Here is a 27,712-nt window from a genome sequence, read left to right as displayed (position 1 = left end):
ATCTGAGTGAAAGTGGGAGATCTGACTCATGAACGCTTTATGCCGCTCCTGCAGGGCTCCTGTCTCCTTTTGTCACAGCAGACGGACACGGCTGCTTCTCTGGCATCAGGCCTCATTAGCCAGGGTTAATGACCGACTCAGGAATTGCCCCATTAGGCCGCTTAGCCCGTGTGACCCAGAAGGCAGAGGAAAAACTGGAGCTTTGTCCCAGCCAACAAGGCGACAGAATGGCCCGCTGTGTTCCTCTATCCTGCACTGTGACAGTGAGGCTTCACACAAACACACCTGCCCATACCTAGCCAGAGAAGAGCTGGTTTTCTAGACCCTGCTTTTCACCACCCAAAGGAGTCCCAAAACGACATAGGGACGCCTTTCCCGACAACGTGAGGCCAGTGAGAGTTCTGAGAGAACTGTGCAGCGAGAACAGATCTCCAAGAGCCGTGACTGGCCCAAAGCCTGTGGAGGAGGAGCAGGGGATCCAGATTAGCGTCCTCTGCTCTCTGGCCACTAGCCTTCAGCACTGCTGGGGTCTCCTTCGCCCCACAAGCCCCTTGAGCCACGTTCAAGGGCGCACTTGGAACGCCCAGGCAGCCGGGCCAGGTGCCAGGGCTTGCTCGACGGGGCGGGGACTGGGCTGAGTCAGGCGGGCGGCTGTTTTCCTCCGTTGCATCATGCTCTGTTTGCCTGTGGCTTTTTTGGGGGTGGGGGTGGGGGGAGTCGCATGAAGCAACGGCGGGTGTTGCTGTCGGGGGGAGGGCGGGAGAAGAGGGCGAGTATATAGCAGCTCCGCAGCCCCGACGCAGCAGACAAAGCGCTCGCAGGCTGCAGATCTGTGCGTCTCCCTCCGCTGCGTTTCGTGCATTTGAACACCATGTCGACTTCTTCCTTCGTGCAAGCGGAGAAGCTGCAGCCGACCGCCTTCGAGGTGGAATATTTTGACCAGTACGATTTCTACAGCCTCACGGACAGATACAGCAGTAAGTGCGCGCTCTGTGTGTGTGTTTGTGTGTGGGATTTCAGATGGGGTGCACCAAAAGGAATGGCAAGCAAGGAAGGGCAAGAATGCCCATTGGGAACCGCCGGAGATGCTGGGAGGCCCGTTGGAGATAATGGGAGGCAGGAATGCCCATAGACTTGCATGGGCTCCATTGGAATGCCTTACAGTAAAAACAGTTGCAAAGAAAACGGGGAATGAGCGGCCATCCTTCCACTCTGCGCCCTGCCATTCCAGGCCCAGAGTATCTGACTGTAACGGAAAAGCCATCCCTTGTTTTCCTGGCGACTGTTTTCCTGCTGCAATGAGTTTCAGTGGAGCCCATGCAAGTCAATTGGCATTCTGGCCTCACAGACGGTGCAGTTTATCCTTACAAGCCCCGACGGTATGCATTTCCTTGCGTCCGAACAAAACACCGCATGCCCCGAGAAAAAAAATGACATCTGCATTCAGCCATGCAGCGTGTGCATTCTCGGGCTGTTTGCACAGTGTGCTCTCCCTGCATGCGAAGCACAGAATGCTGCATGCCGTGAGGAAAAAACGTGAGCCCTATGGTTCGTGCGCACTGCTACAGTGATTCCTATGATAGCAATGGCTGGGGAAGATGCTGTACACCAAGGGTAGTCAACCTGTGGACCTCCAGATGTTCATGGACTACAATCCCCATGAGCCCCTGCCAGCAAATGCTGGCAGGGGCTCATGGGAATTGCAGTCCATGGGCATCTGGAGGACCACAGGTTGACTACCCCTGCTGTACACTGCCTAGACATACAGGCTGGAAAAGAAGAAGAGCAGCTGTCTTTTTATAAATGAAAACGGCAACAAACCCAGCTGACTAATTCGAAGTCTCTATCCCCCTGTGGTTCTGGGGTCGCAGTCCCCAAGCCAGATTGCCTTGGAAGAAGTGGGTTTGAGTCCACAGAAGCCTTATACCGCATAACATTTTGCTTCAGGGCTTCAAGATTTCCAGACTGAATCCACGCTTCATGCATACACATGCGGCAAGCAGCTGGGGGACCGCTGTCACCCCTGCTCCTTTTCGAGCTGCCTGCCTCTGCAAGGGGAGGGGAAAGGGAAGCGATCTCTGCAGTTTGCCACCCAAAAGCCACGTCGGACCTTTTTGATTTCTGCCACCCAAACCCGATTGCCCCGTTTTATTGGATGCCCTGGGCTCTTGACAGGATTTGACTTGTGCGCCTAGCGAGAGAGGCAGACTATGAATAGTGTAAAATAAAAGTGACATTTGCATTAAGCCATCCAGCGTATGTTCTCAGGCTGTTCACACGGTACGCTTTCCCTATATCCAAACAACAATCACCCTATCGGCAGGCGGCAAGATGCCAAGAAATACATGCAGGAAAAGAAGAAAAGCTGTTTTTTTTTTAACTTGCTTTTCACTACCTAAAGGAGTCCCAAAGCAGCTTACTGACCGCTTTCTCTTCCTTTCCCCACAACAGGCACCCCTGAGGTAGGTGGGGCAGAGGAAGCTCTAAGAGAACTGCGCTTTGAGAACAGTTCTCAGAACTGTGACCAGCCCAAGGTCACCCAACTTGGCTGCATGTGTAGATTAGAATCCTACGCCCTTTAACTATACCACGCTGATTCTCAAGGAGGAATATAAATAGCTGTGGTTAAAAGAAAGGCAGGGTGCCGCTATTCATCCTCCTACTTGGGGCCTTTGCGTTTCTGCCACCATTTGTAGTCTCATGACTCCAGGCATTCCTGCGGCCGAGGAAAAGCAAAGCCGCTCGGCGTATCGGGAAAACGTCCTGGGCCTGCCAGCTCCTTGTCACCCAGGAATGCGATGTGGGTTTTCGGAGAGTCTGGAAGCTGTAAACAACTAAAGATAGCTCCCTTGCTGGATCCCAGCTTTCCGCTCGTGTGTGTCCAGATTCAGACCTAACTGGGGCAACGCGGAGCAAACTGTGCACAGGAGTTGGGAGGGGGGACATCTGAGATAAAGACCTTAAAAGAACATTGAAGTGGCCCACAGAATATTTTCCAAATAATAAGGTGCTTCTTAATAACCCAGTATCTTTTGTCAGGCTAGATGCTCTGTAGAAACAAAAGTGGAAAGAGATATTTCCAAGATACGATGGAGGAGCAGATCCTGTTTTGATTCTACAAACTCTGGGGGTGGGCGGACGGTGGGTCTCCAGATGTTTATGGACTACAATTCCCATGAGCCCCTGCCAGCATGGCAAGGGCTCATGGGAATTGTAGCCCATACACATCTGGAGAGCCACCGTTCGCCCACCCGATACCTCTCGAGATTTTTCTTTTGCTTCCTCCCCTTTTTTTGTACTGAACATCTAGGCCAGGTGTAGTCAAACTGCGGCCCTCCAGATGTCCACGGACTACCATTCCCAGAAGCCCCTGCCAGCATTCGCTGGCAGGGGCTTCTGGGAATTGTAGTCCATGGACATCTGGAGGGCCGCAGTTTGACTACCCCTGATCTAGGCTAATAAAGAGTACTGCAAAAGACTCACATTGGGCTGTCCCACCACACTGTTCGTTGGGTTGAATTTTGGAGCAACTCATGTTCGTGAGAGCAGAGCCTACATGTCCCAACTAGATTTTTGACTGTCCTTGGTTTTGTAGCGCCAGGTGGCTGTTCCCGGAAGGGCCGTTCCAAGCGAGAGGCTGAGGATCACACGAACCGCCCGAACCCCGGTGGCCATGAACGCAAGATCGTCTTGAAGCTGCAGCGGACTGAGCAGAAACGGAAGGGGACCCCATCCAAGGAATGAAAAATGCAGGTGAGGGACCTAGAGGTGACTGACCACAATGGCCACCTCTCTTGCTATTGGCTGTCTAAAATGGCTCCCCTCTGTGAATGGGTAGGGAAGATGCCCATTGTTCCCCTCACAATATCCTTCCCTCGTGCAATGGACGAGGTATCTATACATCCATCATTTGTAACAATCTGTACCAAACTGTGGTTCTCCAGATGTCCACGGGGAGCAATTTGGGCCACCCCTTAAGCTCAGTACGAACTGAGGTACTCCTCCCCAGCAAGAGAAACCACAAATCACTCAAAATGGCTTCCTTCCTCCCTAGCTCTGAGTCTCGACACGCTACTCGGGTTCTGGACACAACGGCAACGTCTATGTGGATACGGAGATGGACGGACGGACGGGCGCCAGGCTACGCGGCGGCTACTCATGTTAAGGAGGCGGAGTCTACCAGGTTCGCGAATGGAGAGCCTCAAGATGGCTGCAGCTCACTCTAAACATGAGGAAGAGAAACGGCCAAGATGCCTCAGAAAGGCCAATGGGAAGATGGCTTTATTAGGCTGGGAATAATGGAAACAAAGCCCAGCCACTTTTCGTGAAGAAATGCTTCACCTACTTAAATCAGTGACTCTTATTAACATTGGGCAGTCCCCGGAAATGCTTTTGCCTTTCTCCCGGGGGCGGGAAGGGGAAGAGGGAGGGAGATTTGGGATAGAACTATCCTGTGTGGAGACCTACACAGAAATTGGAGGTGAAATTGATATAGGTGAAATTGATATATGCGAAAGGCTGCCTTGAAGGCCACATCTGGCACTTAAAAAGTTAGGTTCAGCATCTAACAGAAGGCCTTCAGAAGCAGATGAAGACCCTGATATGGCCCTCAGGCCAAAACATTTTCTCCAGTTGAGAGAGAATATATGTTACAGGGCAGTCTGAAAGGCAATATTTTCCAATACTGTAAAAGCCATATGTGTTTTTCTATGTTCAATAAAAATCCTCAATTGTTTCTCAACCATCTTCGAGTGAGCCCCTGGGAAAAGCGGCCTCCAAAAGCCCAGGAGGACTGGAAAGCAGCTTTTTGTAGCCAGAAAAGAGGGCGGCAGGTTCTGAATTGAGCTTTATTAAATGCTACAAATGCACCTCCAAATTCCCAGCTACAGTCACTACAGGAAGACAGCTGTTTGCTGGAGAGGGACTCAGAAAGAGGGACTCTGCATCAGATGGGCAGTAACAGAGACGGAACGCTCACAAGCCCCCCTTGCGGTCGCTTCTACCCCAGAATGGATTCAGGCTGCATCTCCCCCCCACCCCGATCCCTGCTGTGGCAGCAGTTCATGCCAATCCCAAAGAAATGCCTTTAAAAGGAAGTGAAGTTAGCCAATCAGCAGCTGCGTACCCATCCACTTCCTCTTGCTTCCCAGAGCAGAGCGATCAGAAACTCAGACCCAGGGGTTGGTCTTCTTTGTCACTTCCAATATCAGGGTGTTTCCTGTGAGCATGGGCTGGGAGGAAAATGATTCAAATACAACAAAAAAAGTCACTTGCCCCCCTGGTTTGTGGAAAGCTCCGCAGTCTACGTTTCAGTTAAGGAGCTAGAGACCAAACGAGATAATTTGGGGGCACCAGAAGGGTTACTGAAGACATTCGGTTAAGCAAACTGGTTCAGTTTGGACCTGAGACTAATGTTTTCTTAAGGCAAAGAACTGGAAAGGCTCAGTCTATACAGAAAATTTCTATTCCTGCAGATGTGGGGTGATGTCCACTACAGGGTGCACTAGAAATGGGTGGGATGATGTCATTTCCTGATAGCACCATTCCCAGTTGTAGGATACTGGTAGTTAGAATCCAGTGGTGGTATCTCAAATACAGGGAAGGGGAACCAAATTAGTAAGGAATGACAAAGAGTCCCTATCATCAGCATAGGCTACCTGCTGCACCTGCAGGGGAGGGGAGGACAGTTCCAGTATGCTGCAAAGGATCCTGGGTACAGGATGCTGGGATGGGCAACCTGAGGCTCTCCAGATAGCCATGGATTACAATTCCCATGAACCCCTGCCAACAGGGAATTGTAGCCCATGGACATCTGGAGCGCCACAGTTTCCCACCCCTGGCTTATAGCAAACCGTAGGTTGAGTGAGATTTCACAGTGTTAAATAAAAGCCCAGATAGGTCTGAAGGCAGAATGGGAGAGAGGACAATCGGCCTAAAAATCTCCCTCTTCTACCCAAGAACTGGTAATCAGCTGAAGGCACAAGTTAGTGTGAGATATGGAATAGACAAACACAGACTCCCCACAAGACATCTAGAGAAGTTCACAGGTATGGGGTACTACATCCAAGGAACAGACGAGGACTTGACAGTGAACGGAGAGAAAAGGCATCAAAGTTGATAGCGTTCGTCCCTGGCCAATCAGGGGTGGTCAGTTGGGGAGACGGGCAGTCTCAATATGTACAGCAGTAGGGGGTCCCCCACCAAAGTAGGGGAGCACCAATCAGGGTGACAGGAAGTGGGTGCTGCCGCCTGATTGGCTGAAGATGCCCCAGGTGCTGGTGACAACAGCCAAAGGAGAGCATCTCTTTCCTGTTAAGACTTCAGTTCACGGCTTTACAATCCTCAAGGATGGAGGGGCGGGGGCAGTCCGGGAACAGCAGGGTAACACTGATATCAGAGGGGGGAAAACTGAGGGTGCCACAATAGTTAACGACACGTATGCTGCTGCCTTGGCAGACGAACGGCAGCCCAGCCATGCCAAATTGCAACCGTGTAGAACTGGTGAGGGCTGTTGGCTGATGACAAACATGAAGGGTGGGGGGGAGACAATGTTGCCAAGTGGATGAGAAGGCATTGTGGCCCGGGGTGGGTGGATGGGTGGGAGAAGAACGACTCCCCTGCGGAGGTTGCTCTTTGGACTGACTAAGAGGACGAACATCTGGCAGTCTTTTCAGCTCAGGTCCTGCTCGCCGATGCTTTGGCGCAGGTACTCCTCATAGAGGTGTCTCTGCAAGAAAAGAGCATTCATTGTCACCCTGCACCCCAACCAGCTTCCCCTGACTCCCACAATCCCTCAAGGAGAAATATACAAACTGGGTATTCCCCCAAATCCCGCCCAGGGCCAAGCATCCTCTTTTGCCCCCCACGGTCCTTTGGGGGCACAGGGTCCACTCCCAGGCCACCAGGCCGAATTCCCAGCAGCTGCCAACCTTTTTCTCCAGCACCACGTCCAGAACGTAATCCCGCCGGTCCTCCAGCTGCCGTTTCTGTTTTTTCGAGAGCGTGGGCTTCGTCCTAGGTAGGAGAAGGAAACACCACTGGAAAAATCAAGAAAGGAGAAACTGTGCACAAAGCAGTCCAAGTATGAATTCTCAAAGGCTTTCATGGCCAGAGCCGATGGGCTGTTGTGGGTTTTCTGGGCTGCGTGTCTGTGTGGTTTTAGACCCTGATGCTTCACATCTTCAGAGTTAGGAGATAGACTCCCAGATAAGACAGGCATGTGAGATATTACGCACACAGTAAATTTATATGCTATTAAAAGGCTTGTTGTTGTACACAGTAAATTAAAAAATGCCCAGCAACTCTGCACACTCCACACTTTGGCACAGAGCGATCCCCATCTTGCAATGTCCTGACATTGAGGATGCCAACTGGAGTTACAGGTGAAACATCAGGAACGAAAACTACCAGATCGTGGCCACACAGCCCAGGAAACCCACACCGGCCAGCGTTCAAAGTATCCCTTTTTTGAGTTTTTACACAGGCTGCCCCTTAGATCTAAATACAGAAAACCTCTCACTGAAAAGCATAGCTGGCCAACAGCAGGAGGACGATCGAGAGGCAGAGGAGGCCGAAGAATACGGTGAGGGTGTAGTCTTCAGGGACGAGGCTCCAGGCGGAAGCGACCGGCCGCTGCAAAACAAAACGCGGGCTTTGAAAAGGACCGGCATCCACAGAGGGTACCAGGGACAGGGTTGCTGTGCTCTTTGCTTTTGTGCAAAACTATTGGGCCTGGGCAATCAAAACCCTGTATCAGGAAGAGGTGAATTTCGAGAACGGTATAAATCAGTGGTAGCCAAACCATGGCTCTCCAGATGTCCATGGACTACAATTACCATGAGCCCCTGCCAGTTTGAGCACCGCTGGTGTCGGTTGTGGGGAGAGGAAGGGAAAGTGATTGTAAGCTGCTTTAGGACTCCTCCTGGTAGTGAAAGGCGGGGTATAAAAACCAACTCCTCTTCTTCTATGGCAAAATCATTCCGAGGAAAACATTTACGCAGTTGAAATCCATAGCACAATCCTTTTTTAAGAACCGCAAGGATGTTAAGGGAGAAAAGTATTCACCACGTATAGCTCCAGCGCCTGGCTCTGCTCCTTTCCCAAGACCATGGACCACACCTGGCGAGCCGTCGCTGTGCCAAAAAGCAGGGTGATGAGGAGAAAGACGGGCAGCAGGCAACCGGCTAGCCCCAACAGGGCTCCCCGAAACCGGGAATGGAAGTTATTGCTTCTGGCCTCACTGTAGGCACAAGAAGAGGAAACAATCAAGTGCAAACTACTGCAAATTAGGAGAAAGCCCTCTTGATGACCACACAATGCCTCAGAAAGGTATAACCCAAAGGTAACCAAACTGTGGCTCCCCAGATGTGCATGGACTACAATTCCCATGAGCCCTTGCTAGCATGCTACTGGCAGGGGCTCATGGGAATTGTAGTCCATGCACATCTGGGGAGCCACAGTCTGGCCACCCCACTGTTTGTAACTTTCACAGGCCTCCACATCTGTATTCACATTTCCTCTCGGGCATCACTGCCTTTCATTGTTCTTACCAAGGACTGATGACCAACGTCCCAAAATTCCCTCTGTCTCTAGCCACAGAAAACACATCTTGCCACTGTTCCAGAGACTTGCTCAAGGCAATAAAGACAATGAAAGAATTCTAAAACAGCCATGATTTTATCAACACTGACCAAGCCATAGAGAAACAGCATTAAGAACATAACACGCTCTCTATAAATTAATAGTCCCTACAAGCTGTCTCTCACCTTTCCTCCCAGGAGTTAATTTTAGTCACACCGAACATTTGTGAGGTAAACCAAGTTGAAATATGGTGGCTTCCACACAGATAATCCACCCAGTCTCCTGCATTTAACTTAATTTCCCCTCAGCGGGCATCCTTTCTGATTTTTCTTTACCACATTATTCAGTAGGGTCTGTTTGCTACTCAGGGTATTTTCTGACTCATAACAAACTCAGGTTTCAGCCTTGCTGCTCAGGATCTGAGGTGGCCTCTCCTAGCCCAGTTTTTCTCACAACCTTCCCCAAGTCCTAGCCTCCGGCATTTTAACACACAACGAGCGCGTGGCCTTATATGAACATTGTTCCCCAGACATCAACCAGGCCGGTTCCCACGGTGCTCTGACCTGTCCTCCTCCAGCAGGTTGCGTGTGGCCTTGTCAATGAGGTGGCAATCCCGCTCCAGGGCGTTGAGAGTGTGCTGCACCGTCTGGCTGATCGTCTTCTCAATCGTTCGGCAGATCTCCTCAATCTGATTGACGCAGCGGCTCGGCTGAAGGAAGAGGACGACAGGTTTCTCGTGTCATCGCCTTGGTTTGTTCAACAGCTGACCGCCCCATCTATTGTCCTTTTTGGAGAAGTCGCCGTTCAACCCTGTGTTGCCTTTCTGGAGGAGCCCGCCCATTTCCCCGGATCTCTAAAACGGCATGGCTTACCCCGGGTCTCTAAAACAACATGGCTTACCCCGGGTCTCTAAAACGGCATGGCTTACCCCGGGTCTCTAAAACGGCATGGCTTACCCCGGATCTCTAAAACGGCATGGCTTACCCCGGGTCTCTAAAACGGCATGGCTTACCCCGGGTCTCTAAAACAACATGGCTTACCCCGGATCTCTAAAACAGCATGGCTTACCCCGGATCTCTAAAACGGCATGGCTTACCCCGGGTCTCTAAAACGGCATGGCTTACCCCGGGTCTCTAAAACAACATGGCTTACCCCGGATCTCTAAAACAGCATGGCTTACCCCGGATCTCTAAAACGGCATGGCTTACCCCGGGTCTCTAAAACGGCATGGCTTACCCCGGGTCTCTAAAACAACATGGCTTACCCCGGATCTCTAAAACAGCATGGCTTACCCCGGGTCTCTAAAACGGCATGGCTTACCACTCACTTTGTTGGGGTTGGAGATGTAGATGGTGGGCATGTCAAAGCCACACTTGTTGAGGCCGGGGCGCTTGCAGAGCTCCTGGACGATCTGCATCAGCACCCTCTGTCGGGGAGGGAAGCGAGGACCAGGGTCAAGAAAAATCCGCCTGCCCTGAGCAGCTTCCTTCCCACGGAAGCAGGAATCTTGCTCCTCTGCCCTCGCTGACACCCCACCCGAGGGAGGCTTCCCCTTCAGTTACCTGCCTGTCCCCCTCTGCGCCCGCCTCATCGGCCTTGCTGAGGTAGAAACGGAGCTTGTCTCCATGCCCCTCATTGAGTTTCTCCACAATGTTGAGGGTGCGCTTGCAAAGGGCCTGTCCCATGGGGTCAAAGAAGACTAGGATGAGGTCACAGAGCTGGCCTGAAGCAAGACCAGGGCGGGGGAGCAGGAAAAGGAGGAAGATGTAACCTGTTAAAAATATGATGCTCCTGCTACAGAAGTCATGCATTTAGCCCACAGATTCCTATGCTCCCCTTTTCTTTTTTGCTGTCAAATCACAGCCAGCTTATAGCAACCTGGTTTTCCAGATGTCCATAGACTACAATTCCCATGAGCTAACTGATCTTAGCAACAGACTTTTTCATGATACTTCCAAATTTAATAAAACAACCCTGAGCTCTGTTTTTAATAAGATATGTCTCAGTCGTCTTGCATCTTTCAAGAAAGTAGCCTTGGTTTGTGACACCCAGATTCACAGAATCCACTGCAGGAACCAGCATGCCTTGATTTATCTATATCATCTTGCTCACCAAACCAGATGAGAGCGGCTTCAACATCGAAAGGGTACTTCATGTCACCGTCCACCAAGCCCGGCGTGTCAAGGAAGGTAACCAGAGGGAACCTTTTCTGTTTGGAGGTACAGATCTCGGTGCTCAGGTACTCCGGCACCCCTAAATGGAAGGGGGGGGGAATGAGTAGCCTCTCAGCCTCTCTGAACTGACAGCCAGACTGCTAGGCTTCTCACCTGGAAGACGCCAACTTCTAGATTTTTTTCACCCACGTGACTTTATGATTGCAAGTGTCAATGCCAACTAACCGCCTTAAGGCAACACTTCCATCCGGCTCATTTGAGTGCTTGAAAAGGCTTGTTGGCACCTTATCCCCGTCCCAATTGTTCGTAACAACGGAACTAACCTTTGAAGCTCTGCAGCGTCTGGAAATGGGGATACAAATGGAGCGTTGCATTACCCTGCAGCAATGGATAAGGAAAAAAGAGGATAAGGAAAAAAGATCATGACTGCTGCTTCAGCATAGCTGTTTTTGTTTTTGTTTTAGTTATGAAAAACCACAGGGGAGGGGGGCCAAAAATAGAGAACTGTTTGCAAAAAGTATATATCCACTGGGCATAAGGAACAAGGGACCGCTATTCTCATCTTGGTTTGCTTTCGAGCTTTCCTTAGGCACGTTTATAAGTGACTTAAGTGCTGGATTTGACAGGCTCTCATTTTATAGCAACAAAAACTACTTAAATTCTTAATTCAGAGAATGCCAGAACATGGAGAGCCAAATTCTCTGGGAGAGGAGCAAACAAGGCAGAAAGTTCTCACCGTGAGAGATTCTCGCTTCCGTCCGCTAGTGATGAACGTGAAGCCTTGAGTCTCAATCGCTACCCCGGTTCGTTGAATATGTTCCTCCACGTACCTACGAGGAAATGGCCAGGAAAGTAAGATGTCCGGTTCCGTGCTGACGAGGGGAGATGCAACCAGAAGGGTGAACTGCAACATCCCAAGGGTACTAAGCGTTTACCACAAAACCTGGCAAAGCAACAGATACCACACAAGATGTCCCGTGCAAATAATTGCCTCTGAATCACCCAAGATCTTATAGGCATCTTCCTCCTAACAAAATTATTGCTGGAGGATCCCATCAGTCAAATGCTCAAGATGCCCTCAGGCTTACAATCCATTTCCACATACTCAAAAAAACTGCAAAAAAAAAATGTCAATCTTTATGGCTACCCAGAATGCCTTGCATAAATCCGCAAACCTTTAATACCTATTGTTCATTTCCTTTTATATGGGAGACCATGCTCCTTCCTTTCTGCAAGCTAAATTACATTAAACAAATTAATTCTATACCTTTTACTACAGCATAACAATGTTAAAGAACCATAATGACAGTCCTGTAGATACCACAACCTCCAGGAATTTTCTAACATCAACAGTTAACCTATTTTGACACTCTTGTACCTTTCATCCACACCAACCCCTTGGGATTTTCCCACAATGCTTAGCACCCACGCCAACCCCTCAAGATTCTCCCACAATGCCTTGCTACCATGCCAACACTCCTTCGTAGGATACCCTACAGCTGCCTTTATTGTTCGCCTCCCCTATCATCTGGCGCACCCCGTGTTGTGTCTGTAGACCTGCTGAGGACTGAGCTTGAGATCTGAAGCTGGATCATAAACCTGCAGTGTAACTGACTAATAAGCAGTGGGACCCAGTCAGCTTAAAATGAAACTGACCAATGGCACGCACTGGCAGGAAGATCTATTGTACGGCTTGCGTATATAAATTGGGGTCGATTGTGGGTTTCTCAATTCAGCTTGGTGCAGCTCTGCTCTCTGCCTGTATCACGCTGGGGTCCTAATAAAGAGCTCCATCACTACCGGTGCTCCTGTCCACCCTGAACCCACGGATTTAGCACCCTGGCTCACCAGTTGATGAAGCTGCTCTTGCCCGCACTGTGGTTCCCCATCACCATGACGGTCACTTTGCGGCGTGGAGGCAGCAGGGTCAGGCCCAGGCGTGACCCAATGGTCACCAGACCTAGGAAGAAAGAGTCCAGTTTTTCAGATATTAAGCACTGTGTCTCCTAGGGCAGGGGTAGTCAACCTGTGGTCCTCCAGATGTGCATGGACTACAATCCCCATGAGCCCCTGCCAGCGTTGCTGGCAGGGGATCATGGGAATTGTAGTCCATGCACATCTGGAGGACCACAGGTTGACTACCCCTGCCCTAGGGCATCCCCACAACACCCCACCCCACCCCCATTCCCCTAGGAAGAAAGAGTCCAAATTTTCAGATATTAAGCAGTGTGTCTCCTTAGGGCATCCCTTATATCTGGCACCACCCCCACCCCCACTCTCCAGCCCCCCCTCTCACCATGACCCGGATGTACATAAAGCGAGTGGGCCTCCTGCAGGACCCGCTCGGTCACTGACTCAGCCCCTGCCCCTCCCGCCGGGTTCGCGGCCTCGCGCGACTTCCCGCCTCGACCCCCGGGCATGGCTGGGCACCGGCCGCCGCGTAACGGACGCAGCAAGGGAACTCGGGAAGAGACGCGCAAGGGGGGGAAGGGACTACAACTCCCAGAGGGCCCTTCGCGGGGGAAGGGCCGGCTTTCCCATCATGCAACACGGGAAGCGAGGAGGGGGGGAACCGTCGCGGGTTTATAAGACTGCAACTCCCATGAGGCAAGCGGGCAGGCGCGCAGTGATGACGTATTTCTCTTGGTTGAGTTGGAGCGCGAGGGTTTAGGAAGGATTTCGGTTCCCGATTGCAGGGGGGTGGAGCTTCCACGGGCAGGTGGGATATGAATGAATGAATGAATGAATGAATGAATGGGGAAAAGTCAGATGATGCAGACGGAGTGTTGCGCTTTTTTGCGTTGCCATGCTTGGAAATGATCAGACCCAAAATTTTAAGGGGGAAATTGAGCTAAAGGCAGGTGGGACTGGAAGGGCAGGGTTGCATGCGGTGCTATTGAAATGCGCGAGGCAGAGAGGAGCCCATCACAAAATACGTGTGTGTGTGTGTGCACAGCGTTTTGTGCACAGGATCATACAACTTTAATACGGAAGCTTCTTCCTATCCAGAAACGGGGGGCAGCAAGGGGCAGAAGGTGCTCCCCCCAATATACTGCCCCCTTTGGTCGATCAGCCCCTGGGGACAATATATCGAGCTCCTGTAGAATGAGTGGATTTCAGTGGCAGGGTGAGAAGGATTTTTGGGCTTAATTGGGTCCTAACAGCATAGCATCTCGATTCTAATCTAGATCCACATGGTCAGAAATCACCAGTATGCAACGGCTTGATTACCAAAGCGGCTGTATGGAAACACCCCAAAATTGAGTAACTTTGCAGCCTTGCATGGCTTTAACAGCTACAAAATGAAATCGTTCACCCCCCTCTAGCCATTCCTCAGGTTCCAGGAGCTGGTTCTCTACTCATTTTTTTAGTGGTTTGTTCCATCAGTAATAATATTTTTAAAATCTCCTGGGTCTCAAATATTTCTGAGAGCAACCAACTCCGAACCAGCTCGCTACCCAGACGGGCTCAGAGCCGTGAAGACGAACAGTGAAGGGAAGTCATTCTGCTGCAGTCCCTCATTTTTGGGGTCTCCCACTGCAAGTCCCGAAGAAATTCCACCGGATCTATAAGTCGTTGAAAAAGAAGAAGCAGATCCAAACTATCTGCTGTAAATAAAAAGTCCAGTAGTAGAAATATTCTCTTTCTCTTCTTCAATTTATGTAAGATGAACACAAAAGTATGTTGGAACATCGGTACATTAGAATATCAAAGCAAGGTCCCGGGCATCAAACTCTTGCTTTAAAATTCTTCGTCAGTGACGTCCTCCTTTAGTATCTTTGTGAATTTCAGACAAAACAAAAGTCATGTGACCTGAATGGATTTTAGCTTTCCCTTAATATCCTATTCTTAATATTCACATTGGCCCTCAGCTCCTCACAACCTGGCTTTCTAATGCAGGCACTCTCTCCATTTAGGATCATTCCCCCTGTAACTGGCTTGTGCCCAAGAAAGCGAATCCAGCCCTAAGGCTGAATCTAGACATGAGGTTTCTCTGCACAGATTTCTCTGCCCTGATAACAGCTTGTGCTTCTGCCTTTGTTACGTGAGAGGGAAATGCATCTGAGGGAGAGTTGCCACCTGCAAGGGATGGGGGATAGGGCTGCTAGATCCAGGTTGGGGAACACCCAGAGATATGGGGATAGAGCTTGGGGAAGAACACGAACGTAGTAGGGTATAATGCCAGAGAGTCTACTCCCTAAAGCCAAACTGTGATGCTACAGATGTCCATGGACGACAATTCCCATAAGCCCCTGCTAGCAGCCCCTGCTCTGACCACTACTTTATGGTAGTTTCTGTCAAGTTTCGTCTGAGTTATTGAGTGGAGAAAAGTGAAGGTCTTCACCTGGCTCTCCTTTAAGGGAGGCTGGGATGCAAACAGATTAACTGCCCCCTTGACAAGAGAATAACGCCAAGCTGAGTTTTTATTTCACTTCATTCAACTTAAAACTATCTGTAAACATTTCACAAAGCCCCCGCTTGGTTTTGTTCAGGATGGGCAGGACCGACCCACCATCTGGGCAAGATTGGCGAACATCTGAGGTGAACCAAGGGGAGGCTATAGCTCCATGCGGAAAGCCAGGCCGCTGCCCTCCAGTTCCCGGTCACAGACTTCGTCCAGCCGTTCGCTCTGAGCCACGGTGAAGTGATCCTTCCAGTCTCCTACGGTGCCTGCAGGCGAGGGAAAAACCAAGCCAGAAAACTCAACCATCTTGTTTCCTTCCCTGCCATTCCATCCCATTTCCTGCTTTCGCCACAGCCCCCAGGTTCCCCGTGTCCCCCATAGGACTGGATGTGGCCCTGACCTTTCCTCATGAAAGGCGAGATGCTGTGATTCAGGACGAAAGAAGGAGCAGTGGAATAATTAGCATTCGGGTTGCTTTTCATGTTCTCGAAGGTCGTGTGCTGCACAATCTTCTTGAGGACCGCTTCCGAGAGCTCCACGCCCAGGAACTTGGCTACTTTCCGGGTCTCCCGGGCTAGATCCTAGCGAGGGAGAGAGAAGAAATGGTCTACGGGGAGGCAGGTGGCTGTCTCTTCCTGGGAGGAAGCCAAACCAAGCTTCTGGTTAGGACACTGCTACGAGAAGAGCCCAGCGTCGGACTGATCCCGTGGAGCGTTCCTAACCTCCGTTCGTTCGTAGCTGAAAGAACCGGCTTTGAAGAAGCACCTGCGTGTACCTATGACCCGCTCACCTCTTTCATGTCTTCATAAAAGAGGTATAGAATAGGGTGTCGGTCCTTGGCTTCCCACCAGCCCCGAACGTGGTGAGACCATGAGCCCCAGGCGACTGCAAAGAGAAACAAGAATTAGAGAGAGAGAACTGTGGCATCCTCTTTTGCATCACGTCACCCCTTGGCAGCTTGCACGTGTTTGGGGGGTTGGAAAGAAAAGATTGAAGAGTTATGTGGTTTTCTCAGATGTCCCCCTATTCTCCTCATTCCTAGTTGTTCCTACAGGGGCGGCCAAACTGTGGCTCTCCAGATGTCCATGGACTACAATTCCCATGAGCCCCTGCCAGCTGTGGACAAAACATCCAAAGAAACTAGGGTTGCCACCTTGGGGTTGGGAAACACCTGGAGACTTTTGGGGGTGGAGCTGGGAGTGGGTGGGACTTGGGCCGGGCAGTGGGCTATATTGCTATGGAGTCCACCCAACGAAGCAGCCATTTTCTCCAGGGGAACTGACCCCTGTTGTGTGAGCTATAATTCCCGGGAAAGCCTTCCCTCTACTTTTCCAGCTCTAGTTCCTCTCACCTTTTGCAGCTATGAAATTCTCCACAAATTGATCCCAGTTCCCGGGCTCCGGCATCCCCATGTTCATGCGATGGAAGTGGAAATAGGAGACAGCGTTGTCCTTGGCATTCCTGGCCACATAGATGACCTTGGGAGACAAGATGGAGAAGGGAGAACCCAAAAGAGTTGGCGCCGGGGCTTTCCTCTTCCGGCTTGGTAGGATGGTTAACGAGTGGCAGCCTCTGACCTGGAGAACAGGATCTGACTCCCCCCTCCTTCTCCACATGCAGCCAGCTAAGTGACCTGGGACTAGTCACAGTGCTCTTAGGGCTGTACTTGCAGAGCAGTTCTCTTAGAGCTCTACCAGCTCCACCTGCCTCCCAGGGTGTCTGTTGTGGGGAGAAGAAGGGAAGGGGGTTTGTAAGCTGCCTCTGCGTTAAATGGAAATGCAATGACGTGAAAACAGTGCTCGGTTTATGCCAATTGGGGATGACTAGTGAGGAGAGCCAGGAGGCAACTCACTGTGAAATTCCAGAGAAGGGACCCTGGAGAATACGGACAGCTGTGGAAAGAGCTTGGAGAAGAGTTCTGTTTAATTGCATCTTCCCCTCTGTTGCACCGACCTTGCAGTTCTGTTCCCAAATGGACGGGGGCATGAGATGAAACGGAAGGTGAAATTTGAGCGAGCGCGGCGAGGGCATTTTTTTCACCTCTTCCAAGTCTGAAATGGAAAAGGCAATGAGGATTATAGAATCATAGAATCATAGAGTTGGAAGGGACCTCCATCCCTCCGGGGCAAGAGAGAACAACTCTGCTCCATCCTCCATACGGCACTCTTTTAAATACTCGAAGATGATTGGCTCATCACGAGAACAGGAGCTGCACTGTTACTTAGGACTAGGGTTGCCGACTCTGAGTAGGGAAATGTTGGGCCTGCTACCACCCCCAGGACCCCCAGGAGGAGGAGGAGGAGGAGGAGGAGGAGGAAGGCTGCCCTGAAATGTCCAGGATGTCTACCAACCCTCCATACGAAATTCCTGAAGGTTTCAGGTTGCCCCTGGGAAGGATGGGTTTGGGAGGAGCTCAATGCAATATTGACCAATGACCACAATATTGACCAATGACCACCTTCCGAAGCAGCCCTTTTCCTCAGGGAAATGGTTGTTAATTACAAGCGGAGATCCCTTGTGATTCTTGGATATCTCCAGTCCCAACGTGGGAGTTTAGTCGTAGGGATGCCCCAGTTTTACACATCTCCTGGTAAAAATGGCTGCTTCGGAGGGTGGACCCTGTAGCTTTATACGTCATTGAGGTCCCTGCCTATCCCAAATCCCACCCACTCCTGGCTTCATCCCCATAGTCTCCAGATATCCCCCAACCTGGCAACCCTGTTCCGCAGCCTTACTTGGAAGCCCCTAATTTACCTGAAGGGAAAGGTTTGGGGAGAACTAGTTCTATGAAGGGCATCCGTCTCTCGATGGGGACCTCGTCGCATTTTTCGGAATCTCCTTGGTGCTGGATCATGGTCACAATTTCCTGGATCCAGGTGGTACCTGATGGGCAGAAGGAGGTGGGGAGAAACACAGGCATCTCACCATTCTGCCAGTTACCTTTCATCCTGCAGACCGTCCCTGTCTTTCCAGACCTCCACGTCCGATCCCGTACCCCCGACCTACCTGCCTTGGGGTATGTACAGATGACGAGATCATCCGGCCGGGCTTGGAAGCGCCATATCTCGTCCCAACTGTCCACCGTGTCTTTGGGCAAAGGGACTCCTTGGATATCCACAAGCTGACAGCGTTGGATGGACAACGATTCCAAGTCTTTCAGATCTGAGTCGGGCTGCATCTCCTGGCGGGGCAGCAGAAGCAGAAAGGGGAGACCCTGCACCGCTCACTCTGGTCTTCTGGATTCGGTGTTCTTTCACTCGCTTCTTTCTCTCTTGCCTTTTCCGTTTTCTGTGGGACCTTAGGAATGGGCTGGGCTTGTGAACCCGTCAGAGATCGGGGGCGTGCGTTTCTGGATAAATGTTTCTTGCACGCTAACCCCGGGCATCCTGCCAGGATCCAGCTCTTAGGTAATGGTGCAAATTTCATAATAAAGCAAGCCTACATGAAGAGCTGTATGTGTGTGAAGGTATCATATGACAGCTCTGGCCCGAATAGCCCCTGTTATTGCCTCTCATTTTTTTTAATGCCTCAAGGGTCATCTCTTGCAGAGAGCCCAGGAAAATCAGTCGATACCTTTGCCCTTTGCCCGCAGAAATCTTCGACGCGTCATGTCGAGGCTGACGATGCAGCCCAGCCTCTCTGGTTTGTGTGTGCCGACAGGACGCGAGGGAGTAGACGGAGCTTGCAAAATGAATAGGAGTCCTTTCCTGTAAGGGACAAGATTCCAGACAGGATCGAATTGAGACAAGCTCCTGATTCTGGTCTAACTAGCTAGGATGGATAGAGATGCAGGAGGCATGTCCGTCTCTCATGGTGCCCAGATGGAGAAGAACAGCCCAGGGTGGAGAGAAGGGGTCGAGCTGGAAGGAAGGACGTTTCCCCAAGAGTAGCAAACTACTCAGTAGAAAGGAAGGAGATCAGAGTCCTAGCCCCTCTCTCCCTGACTCTCTATGCTCCCCTTCTGAAGTCTGAGTAGGGATGCCAACCTCCAGGTGGGACCTGGGGATCCCCTGGTTTTACAGCTCAACTCCAGGCAACAGAGATCAGTTCCTCTGGAGAAAATGGCCATTGGGTGGACTCCAGAGCATTATAGTCTACTGAGGTCCCCCAAATCCTACCCGTTCCTGACTCTACCTCCAATATCTGGGTATTTCCCAAACCAGAACTGGCAACTCTTCCACTCCAGAATCTGGTCACAGAGACATGAGTATAAAATCCATAAATGTCTCACGTGCGCCATCCTGAGGAAATGTGTGGTAGTAAATGTTATGAACTGCCTCTCAGAATGGGAATAATCAATTAACAACTGAGGCTGCAATCCTAAAAACAGATTCCTGGGAGTAAATTCCATTGAACGAAACGCACGTTCCTAGCCGGCTGCTTCAGGATTTATCTCGGAATTATTTTCACTCCTCTTCATTTGCAAATCTGTATATAATGATTAATGAAACACCACACAAAATTTGAAGTTGGCTGACCTTTGCTCACCAAGTCATGGCTTATTTCACCGAATATGGGCACAATTGATAGTCCAGGTACATGTTTGTGACAGTTTCACTGAGTTACCAGAAGGTGTGTTTATAGCTACGTATAGTTGCGGGAGCCACTTTACGGCTGTGAAAGTTGGGTGATAAAAAAAGCAGACAAGGAGAATCGATTCCTTTGGACTCTGGTGCTGGAGAAGGCTTTTGCGGATTCTGCAAACAAGCTCCAGTTGTGTGTGTGTGTTTGTGTGTGTGAGAGTGTGGAGTTCTCTGAGAATGACCACAAAAATGTCAACTTTGCAGATCAAGCACTGTGGCATACTCGATATTTAAGCTGAAATCCTTCCCTCTAACTCCTCCCTTCATAGGCTTCACCCCAAATCTCAAGGAAATTTGTAGGCCAAATTTGGGAACTCTTTTTCTGAGAAATGGTCTTAGTTAAGGGCCTTCTCAACGGTCTGTTGAGCCCCTCTGTTGTCTGCTTTGATAGAGTGTTTGACCCTAGAAGAATGCGTCTGGCAACAATTCTCCAGCAGCTGGGCACTCTAGGGAAAGCATTGCTTGACTTTTTACACTTTGTTCAGAGCCTTGGCCAGAAACGCTGCAATTCGCAGAAATCCCCAGGAAATGATATGCAAGATCCAGGTTTGCTTACACAGAGATTTTAATAAAGGATCGAGCGAACAGATATAGCAGGCTTCAACCTGCTGGGCCTCAAACACAGTGAAGCCCACCAGAACTCAAGATGAGATACATAGCTAAAACTAAACATCTTACACCCTAATTGCTGGCTACAAGCCAAGAAGAGCATCACCAAAGCTAGACTGGATTTTTTTTCAACCTTTTTACTGTGTAGGACCCTCTGAAATTATTTTTCAGACTTCAAGGAGGCCAGAAGTGATGTCAGCTGGCCACGCCCCCTGCCACACCCCCAGAAGTGACATCATTACCCGCACCTTTAACCCTCCTTTTGCTCACTCCCCCCACCTTTACTACTACAATAGCAGCTCTGCCTCACATAAGCCAGAAATAAGAGTAAGAGCTCAGAAGACAGTCCGGATCTTCCCAATATCATATCTCCTCAAAGCTCTTGTGGACCCCACGGGTCCCCTGTTTGGGAATCCCTGTCATAGACACTGAGAGCCCTTGCATCTGGTACTCAGTGTTGGAGGAAAACAAGTTAGCGTTTTAGATAAGAACTAGGGAGGGTGTGAATGAATGACATTCTTTAGGGAGCGGCCTGCTGGCTACCTTCTCAGGTGATCCATAAATGGAGCAAGACTCAGAATGGAGTGACAGAGGCTGTGTTTATACAATGGATAAGGCGGTTGCAGGACTTTCTCCACATGACACTAACTTCTTCCCATTTCCTTCATCATTCCTCTAGCATTGCCAATCTGTAAATACCTGCAGGGTGGAGCCTGGAGATTGGAGTTTAGAGAGTGGGAGGGCATAATGTCATGCAGTCCACTCTCCAAAGCAACTGTTTTCTTCAGGAGAAGTGGAATGAATGTTTTAAATACATAATAAATAAGTTATATATGTAGTCCTGAGATAAGTTGTAATCACAGGAGATTTTCAGTCCCCACCCAAAGGTAGGCAAACCCACCTTCTTTTCAAATAGGACTGCAGCTACCAGAGATCATTGATGCCTTCCCTTGCATGCTTTAATTCCTTCAAGCCTTTCCTGTTTATTGAACTCCAGGGATACATTTGGACCTCTGTCCCACCAGCTACATGCATTGTTGGCTTAAATCAGGACACATAATTCTTTGTCTATATTTACACGATGTAAACAAACATTCAGAAGCCAGTGGGATCTCTGAGTAGAATATTGGATTGAAAACCAATCACAGCTTTGAAGAGTGGGGTGCATGTGATCTTACAGAGGTCCCTTAGAAACATTTTGTATTGTTTGGACTGCATGTGGAACCTGATGCTATGGTTACCGGGCGCCTGGGCTGGGTGGGAGACCCCTGGTTTCCAGATGCAACTTGCCCCCCACCCAAATCTCCCCACAACCTTCCTCCAATTGGAACTCCAAAGAAGTCACAATGAAACTTACTCATGTGGATTCCCCGCTGCTAGCAGAATCTTTGGCGGATATACGATGATGATGATGTTATCCGTTCAGTCGAGTCTGACCCTCGGCGATTCTATAGGAAAGTCTTCGCCATGCGCCCCTGTCTCTGACTTCTTCTTTTAATTAGTTCTAGGTCATCCCTGTATGGGCTTTGATTGTGTTGAGCCAGTGGATCCTTTGGCAACCACGTTTCCTTTTGCCGCTGACCATGCCGAGCATTAATTAATTAATTAATTCATTGGCGGATAAAATGGCCACATATATCATAATGAGCTCTCTGGACAGAAACGTACATAGCTTAAGACACAAATAGATTAAGGAAAGGGCAATGAAAGGGTAATATCAAGCAAGCGTGTTTGTTGGATTAATAAACACAGAAGTGATCAATTTTAAAACTCCGCAGGTAAACCTTGATGTAGCTGACCCTTGTTTGTAGCTTCATAACTTATTTTATTCAATGTACATGAAATGTATAGTTCTGGTTCTCGGACATTTGGGTAAAAGTTTCCATGATGGACCCAATGACGTGCTTAGAGCTGCATGCGGAAGCTCAGGCCACTGCCTGCAAGTTCTTGGGCACAAACTTCATCGAGATGCTCACTTTGAGCCACTGTGAAATGGTCCTTCCAGTCCCCCACGGTGCCTACAAGAGGTAAAGACAGAGCAAGAACAAAAAAGTCAGTTTAAGTGTTTCCTGTCTTCCTTTTCTATGGTTCTAATCTGGGGAACATTCAAATTCCAGTCTTCAGAATATTAGAATATGCAAGATCCATAGTGTGCATGATTCAGAAATATATGAAGAATGTCCTGCAGAGGGCATCGGAGGAGATTTGTATTTAGCATAGTTAGAATAGGAACTTCCTAATGTTTTTTCACATCCAGTGTCCTGACCGGCTCAGTTGGAGATTCCCTGCTCCTTTGAGCACACTGTTACCAAAAATAGACTCGTCTCTTGAATACTGATTGGGGGGATTAGTAAAAGAAGACTTTTAAGCGAGAGGAGTAACAAGCAAGATCTCCACTTATAAACAGGGAGATTATCTCTGTCAGAAAACTCCAGCAGAGACCAAATTTGAACTAAAACAAAAACGATTTCAATTTAAAAACACAAATAAAGCCATAACACACTTTTACATTATTTAAACCAACACAAACACATGAGAAGAAAGAAAAGGGTTGAGATGGTATGATTCAGCGTATAACAGTTTGAGTCAGGAAAAGATTAATAGCCACCTTCCATGATGTGAAGAAATCCAGAATCCAGCCTCTTGCCCCTACCTTTTCTCATGAAGGGTGACACAGATTGGTCCAAGAGGAAAGAAGGCAGAGTGCTATAATTAGTCATCGGGTTTGCTTTCATGCTCTCAAACGTTGTGTGCTGTACAATCTGGCTAACAAGTGGATCTGGAAGTGGTACGCCTAGGAACTGTGCTACTTTACGGATTTCCCGGGCTGGGTCCTATGGAAAGAGACAAGAATGTTGACAGTGAGGACCCCTTGCTTGACTTTTGTGCTTCTGTGAGAAGCTCCCAACATCAAGAGTCATTGTTTAGAGTATTTCTAGCATCAGAAAGGAATTCCTTGCGCAATACATGTCAGCAGCAGTTTACCTCTTTCATGTCTTCGTAAAAGAGATACAGGATTGGGTGTTGGTCCTTGGCTTCCCACCAACCACGGACATGATCAAACCAAGAGCCCCAGGCAACTACAAGGGTACACAGGAAATAGAGAGTGAACCAAGGCAGTTGGATTCCTACTGTCTTCCTGATCTACTGCAGGTGTAAGTTTTGGATTGCTGGGATTACATTTCACCTAGATGGTCCACTTCTTACAGTTGAACATGCTATGTAAACTACGATTTAGAGCTTTGGATCATGGGTTATTAATATATTATTATTTATTATTCATTATATGGCAGAGTTACACACTGGAAGAATATCCAGACCTCTAGTAATAATATTAAAAAATGTAGCTAAATATACCTCCCCAACAGGGAGCCAGTTTGGTGTAGTGGTGAAAAGCAGTGACCTCTACTCTGGCTTTGCTCGTCCATATGTAGCCAGCTGGGTAACCTTGGGATGTTTTGGGGAGAGAATGGGAAGGCAGTTGTAAACTGCTTTGGGACTCCTTCCAGTAGTGAAAACTGACCCTTTAAACCAATCCCAACTCCTCCTCCTCCTCCTCTTGACTGGGCAGTCTCCCTTCAAACATGTGGGGCAGCAATGTGGCACATCATAGGTAGGTAGATTATGAATAATGTATGTAGACTGAGTATCCTCAAAATGCAACAACAATAACAGCAAAGCAAAAATGTACTCAGTTACCATTTTGGGTGGTGCTTTGAATCCTTCACCAACCGTTTAGAGTTCTTTGAGCAGGTTACTAACCATGAGGATAAGAGGGATCTAGATGACATTATATCCTTGGACTTCTCTCTGAGCTCAGGAGACTGAATGGATAGGTCAGTCCTGGCCTTCTCCCATAAACGAACCACTGTCTCTTTCTCCTATTTTTGAGTTCTGTTCTGTACTCACCCTTCCCAGCAATGAAATTCTCTAGAAACTGGTCCCAATTTCCTGGTTCTGGCAACAGACTGCCAATGCGATGGAAATGGAAATAGGAGACCATGTTGTCCTTGACATTCCTGGCCACATAAATGACCTGTAGAAACAAGGCAAAAGAAAGAGAGAGCACATGATTCCTAGTTCTTAAGTCCTTCACCATCCCAAACTCCAGTCAGAAAGATGAACATCTCCCTTGTAAGAACAATGTATCTGGAAGTCATAAGCTCTAACCCACCTAGTCCACTTAGGTTTGCCACCACCAATGTAGGACGTGGAGCTGAGGATTCCCAGATCCCTATAAACCACTGGTGTGGAGTGGGGGTCGGGTTGCCAGATCCAGATTGGGAAACACCTGGAGATTTAAGGATGGAGCTTGGGAAGAACAGGGGCCTCCGTGGGATCTGCTATGGAGTCCACCCTCCAAAGCAGCCATTTTCTCCAGGAGAACCAATCTCCATAGTGTGGAGATAAGCTGTAATTCCAGGGGATCTCCAGGTCTCACCTGGGGAGGACTGGCATCCCTACTGGAGATCATGTGCCAAATTAATCTCTCCACATACTCATAGCCATTCCTTTTTTATTATTTGAAACTACAGCTCGGTAGGTACAGTCAGACATAGGTGCTCACACTTGGCCTTGGCTCACACTAAGCCCTCCTCTGGCTGTCCTTACCTTGCAGTTCTGTTCCCAGAAGGAAGGAGGGATGAGTTGAATGGGGAGGTGAGTTTTGAGCATGCGTGGAGAGGGCATAGCCTCCGCTTGGTCTATGCCTGAAAGATGATATTGCACCAGATTATTTGGTGTTTTATTTTCAATTGTTATTATAAACCTTGGGGTTACAGTCACTGGTGTAAGAAATTTGCTTGTATATTCAACTGCTTTGTGGCTTTGTTACACATGGAAGAAGAAGAAGAAGAAGAAGAAGAAGAAGAAGAAGAAGAAGAAGAAGAAGAAGAAGAAGAGGACGAGGACGAGGACGAGGACGAGGACGAGGACGAGGACGAGGACGAGGACGAGGAGGACGAGGAGGACGAGGAGGACGAGGAGGACGAGGAGGACGAGGAGGACGAGGAGGACGAGGAGGACGAGGAGTTGGTTTTTACTTTTCACTGTCTGAAGGAGTCTCAAACCAGTATACAAACTCCTTCCCTTCCTCTCCCCACATCTCATTCTTATTCACAGAAAGAGAAGGGAGCCACATTCAGCCTTGTTCTAAGAATCCATTCAGCTTGCACTGTTAAGTGAAAGTCTCTTAATAATTCTTTGCCAAGATTTCCTCCGGAACCCAAAAATCCATTTTCAAGAATTTTGAGCCAGGTTTGGATCAATTGGTGCAAAAGAGGCATTTAACTTCTGAGTTCTCAGCCAGATTTCATTCTACAGATACACGGAGGGACACAGTGTCTCTTCCCAAGAGCTCCTCCCTTCCTGCTAGAAGACCACAGAATGGTGTGCAACATCAAAAGTTCAAGAGTTGAAGTTACACAACGGAGCACAGAGCACTGGTATGTGGTGCAACCGAAAATCAACAAAAGAAATTAAAGGGATTAGGTGAAACCAGTGGCTGTATCTTGAAAAGTGACAAAGAAATCCCACTCCCCATAACTGCTCCACCTTCTGCCCACCCCCTGTACTTCTCTTCCCTGAAGAAACATACCTACCAGAGGGGATGGGCTTTGGAAGAAACACATCTATGAAGGGCATGCGTTCATGTGTTGGGCCACGAGCACATTTCTGGGGGTCTCCTCCATGCTGAACCATGTCCACAATTTCCTGGATCCAAGTGGTCCCTTGTGGGGTGAGGAGGGGAAAGAGGCACTCAGATAACAGAACTCAGTCAAGGACCCTGAACCTCCCACACCCCTTACGTTTCTCTGTGCTACCGAGAAGAGCTGGTTATTTAAACCCTGCTTCTCACTACCTAAAGTAGCTCCAAAGTGGCTTAGAAACCCCTCTCCCTTCCTTTCCCCGCAACAGGCACCCAGTGAGGTCAGTGGGAGATCTGAGAGAACTGCTCTGTGATAACAGCTCTCAGAGAACTGTGACTGGCCCAAGGTCACCCAGTTGGCTGCAACTTAGGACGACCCCTGTGAAGGGCTTTCAAGGAAAGTGAGAAGTAGAGTTGCCCTTCCTCTTCAGAGCCTTCCTTGGTGGTCTTCCATCCAAGTGCCAACCCTCTTAGCTTGGCTTTTCAAATATACTCTATTCTACTGTATCTTCTGCATTGTTTGATTTCCATTACGCAAGCCACCCTGAGCCTTCGGGGAAGGGCAACATATAAATGCACAAATAAATACATCAGATCTGACAAGGGCGTACCAGCCAGTTCCAGATCCCATTCCCTGCCCCTCCTTAGCCCTTTGCATCTCTCCCCCCAGTTTTGCCCAAACCCCTCCCTCTCCAGCTGCTCCATTTACCTGCTTTGGGGTAAGTACATATGAGAAGGTCGTCAGGCCGTGCTTTGAAGCCCCACAGGCTGCCCCACTCCTCTGCCATAGAACTGACCAACGGGACCCCCTTGACTTCCACCAGCAAAGAGCGCTTGATAGACTTGGGATCCAGGGCCTCCAGCCCAGCTCCGAGCTCCATCCCCTGGCAGGCAAGAAAGAGAGAGAGAGAAAGAGATTATTATGAATGACCCTTTGACTTTCTCTGGAATTATGAATCCCTTGGGCCACTGCTCTGGGCATTGCTTATCGGAGGAGCAAAGAGCATAACTATCTACCGGCGGCACACTCTTGTCCAGAGGTCAGAAACAGAAATCCTTAGCCGTCCCTCTCCCTTCCTAAGATTCCTCCGTGTCCCAGGAACTGGGCAGGAAGCGTGTTCCAAAGAAAGCACCAGGGGAGTGTATTTTTCAGGCCAAAGTTTCTCCCACGCCAAGCATGGGCGTGGAGCCAAAGCCGCCCCATGCTAACAATACTGGCTAGATTTTATAACTGGGTAGAACCTCAGTGGGAGAACGGGCTTGTTTGTTTTAACAGTGCATTGCAGGATAACCGCTGCCAGACAACTTTTGACTTTTATGTTTAAAGCAGAGATTCTCCCTTGTAGAGAAACAGGGCACCTTGGGGGAAAGTTTGACTTTTGACCCTCTATATACCAAGATAACAAAGGCCGGGCCTGGCCTTTGGTTCAAATCTGAGTGACCTCAGAAATGTATTCAATGCCGATAGTGAGCTTAAAAAGAGATTGTGATCCAGTCCCGCCTTTTAGCATCTGAGGCTGCGAACCATGTGTTGCGTGCCTGCACAGAATCGTGGAGTTTCATATTGTGGGACAAGCTCTGCCTTTGCCCTTGTTCTGACATCAGGGGCTTTCTTGTGTCCTCAGTTTCATTTGTATGTCTCTGTACAAGCCAGCATGCTTAAGAGTAGCAGACTCTAATATGGTTTGATTCCCCGCTCCTCCTCATGCAGCCC

At 49.2% G+C, this 27,712-nt stretch overlaps 4 protein-coding genes across 4 annotated transcripts; 1 reads left to right on the top strand and 3 right to left on the bottom strand.

Moving 5' to 3' along the window:
* The first annotated feature begins 740 nt into the window (after window positions 1-740).
* NUPR1 (nuclear protein 1, transcriptional regulator) lies at window positions 741-4,741 on the top strand. The gene is made up of 3 exons (XM_077313576.1): window positions 741-977; window positions 3,596-3,753; window positions 4,055-4,741. The coding sequence occupies exons 1-2, from the start codon at window positions 872-874 to the stop codon at window positions 3,742-3,744; spliced, it is 255 nt and encodes an 84-aa protein (XP_077169691.1). The 5' UTR covers window positions 741-871; the 3' UTR covers window positions 3,745-3,753; window positions 4,055-4,741.
* Window positions 4,742-5,445: 704 nt separating this feature from the next.
* Window positions 5,446-13,292, bottom strand: LOC143825534 (uncharacterized). The gene is made up of 12 exons (XM_077313575.1): window positions 13,051-13,292; window positions 12,603-12,714; window positions 11,491-11,584; window positions 11,078-11,132; window positions 10,693-10,833; window positions 10,143-10,303; window positions 9,908-10,006; window positions 9,144-9,289; window positions 8,065-8,239; window positions 7,520-7,632; window positions 6,930-7,014; window positions 5,446-6,727 (listed from the first exon to the last, which is right to left on the bottom strand). Exons 1-12 carry the CDS (start codon window positions 13,172-13,174, stop codon window positions 6,671-6,673), a joined length of 1,362 nt encoding a protein of 453 aa, XP_077169690.1. The 5' UTR covers window positions 13,175-13,292; the 3' UTR covers window positions 5,446-6,670.
* Window positions 13,293-15,160: 1,868 nt separating this feature from the next.
* On the bottom strand, window positions 15,161-18,609 carry LOC143826204 (sulfotransferase 1C2-like). Its single transcript, XM_077314876.1, has 7 exons — window positions 18,166-18,609; window positions 17,914-18,042; window positions 17,113-17,210; window positions 16,511-16,637; window positions 15,950-16,044; window positions 15,560-15,740; window positions 15,161-15,425 (listed from the first exon to the last, which is right to left on the bottom strand). Exons 1-7 carry the CDS (start codon window positions 18,335-18,337, stop codon window positions 15,313-15,315), a joined length of 915 nt encoding a protein of 304 aa, XP_077170991.1. The 5' UTR covers window positions 18,338-18,609; the 3' UTR covers window positions 15,161-15,312.
* A 1,686-nt stretch (window positions 18,610-20,295) lies between these two features.
* Window positions 20,296-27,328, bottom strand: LOC143826441 (sulfotransferase 1C2-like). The gene is made up of 8 exons (XM_077315250.1): window positions 27,016-27,328; window positions 26,708-26,882; window positions 25,952-26,080; window positions 24,963-25,060; window positions 24,261-24,387; window positions 23,337-23,431; window positions 23,005-23,185; window positions 20,296-22,369 (listed from the first exon to the last, which is right to left on the bottom strand). The coding sequence occupies exons 2-8, from the start codon at window positions 26,877-26,879 to the stop codon at window positions 22,257-22,259; spliced, it is 915 nt and encodes a 304-aa protein (XP_077171365.1). The 5' UTR covers window positions 26,880-26,882; window positions 27,016-27,328; the 3' UTR covers window positions 20,296-22,256.
* Window positions 27,329-27,712: the final 384 nt, after the last annotated feature.

This window comes from Paroedura picta, chromosome 16 (genome assembly GCF_049243985.1).
Source record: "Paroedura picta isolate Pp20150507F chromosome 16, Ppicta_v3.0, whole genome shotgun sequence".
NCBI classification, from domain to species: domain Eukaryota; kingdom Metazoa; phylum Chordata; class Lepidosauria; order Squamata; family Gekkonidae; genus Paroedura; species Paroedura picta.
Note: the sequence above shows the minus strand (reverse complement) of the source record. Positions and strands in the feature narration are given on the sequence as shown.

Bases quoted from the DNA above. Each gene is read 5' to 3' on its own strand.
- NUPR1 (XM_077313576.1), top strand. From the start codon at position 872: ATGTCGACTTCTTCCTTCGTGCAAGCGGAGAAGCTGCAGCCGACCGCC. The intron at 978-3,595 runs GTAAGTGCGCGC...TTGGTTTTGTAG, and splicing joins CCTCACGGACAGATACAGCA to CGCCAGGTGGCTGTTCCCGG.
- LOC143825534 (XM_077313575.1), bottom strand. From the start codon at position 13,174: ATGCCCGGGGGTCGAGGCGGGAAGTCGCGCGAGGCCGCGAACCCGGCG. The intron at 11,133-11,490 runs GTGAGAACTTTC...CCATTGCTGCAG, and splicing joins GGAAGCGAGAATCTCTCACG to GGTAATGCAACGCTCCATTT. The intron at 7,015-7,519 runs GTGAGAGGTTTT...TCTCCTACCTAG, and splicing joins TTGGCCAGCTATGCTTTTCA to GACGAAGCCCACGCTCTCGA.
- LOC143826204 (XM_077314876.1), bottom strand. From the start codon at position 18,337: ATGCAGCCCGACTCAGATCTGAAAGACTTGGAATCGTTGTCCATCCAA. The intron at 17,211-17,913 runs GTAAATTAGGGG...TTTCCATTTCAG, and splicing joins CCCCAAACCTTTCCCTTCAG to ACTTGGAAGAGGTGAAAAAA. The intron at 15,741-15,949 runs GTGAGCGGGTCA...CTCCCTCGCTAG, and splicing joins TTTATGAAGACATGAAAGAG to GATCTAGCCCGGGAGACCCG.
- LOC143826441 (XM_077315250.1), bottom strand. From the start codon at position 26,879: ATGGAGCTCGGAGCTGGGCTGGAGGCCCTGGATCCCAAGTCTATCAAG. The intron at 23,432-24,260 runs GTGAGTACAGAA...GTACCCTTGTAG, and splicing joins GAATTTCATTGCTGGGAAGG to TTGCCTGGGGCTCTTGGTTT. The intron at 22,370-23,004 runs GTAGGGGCAAGA...TACCTCTTGTAG, and splicing joins GTCACCCTTCATGAGAAAAG to GCACCGTGGGGGACTGGAAG.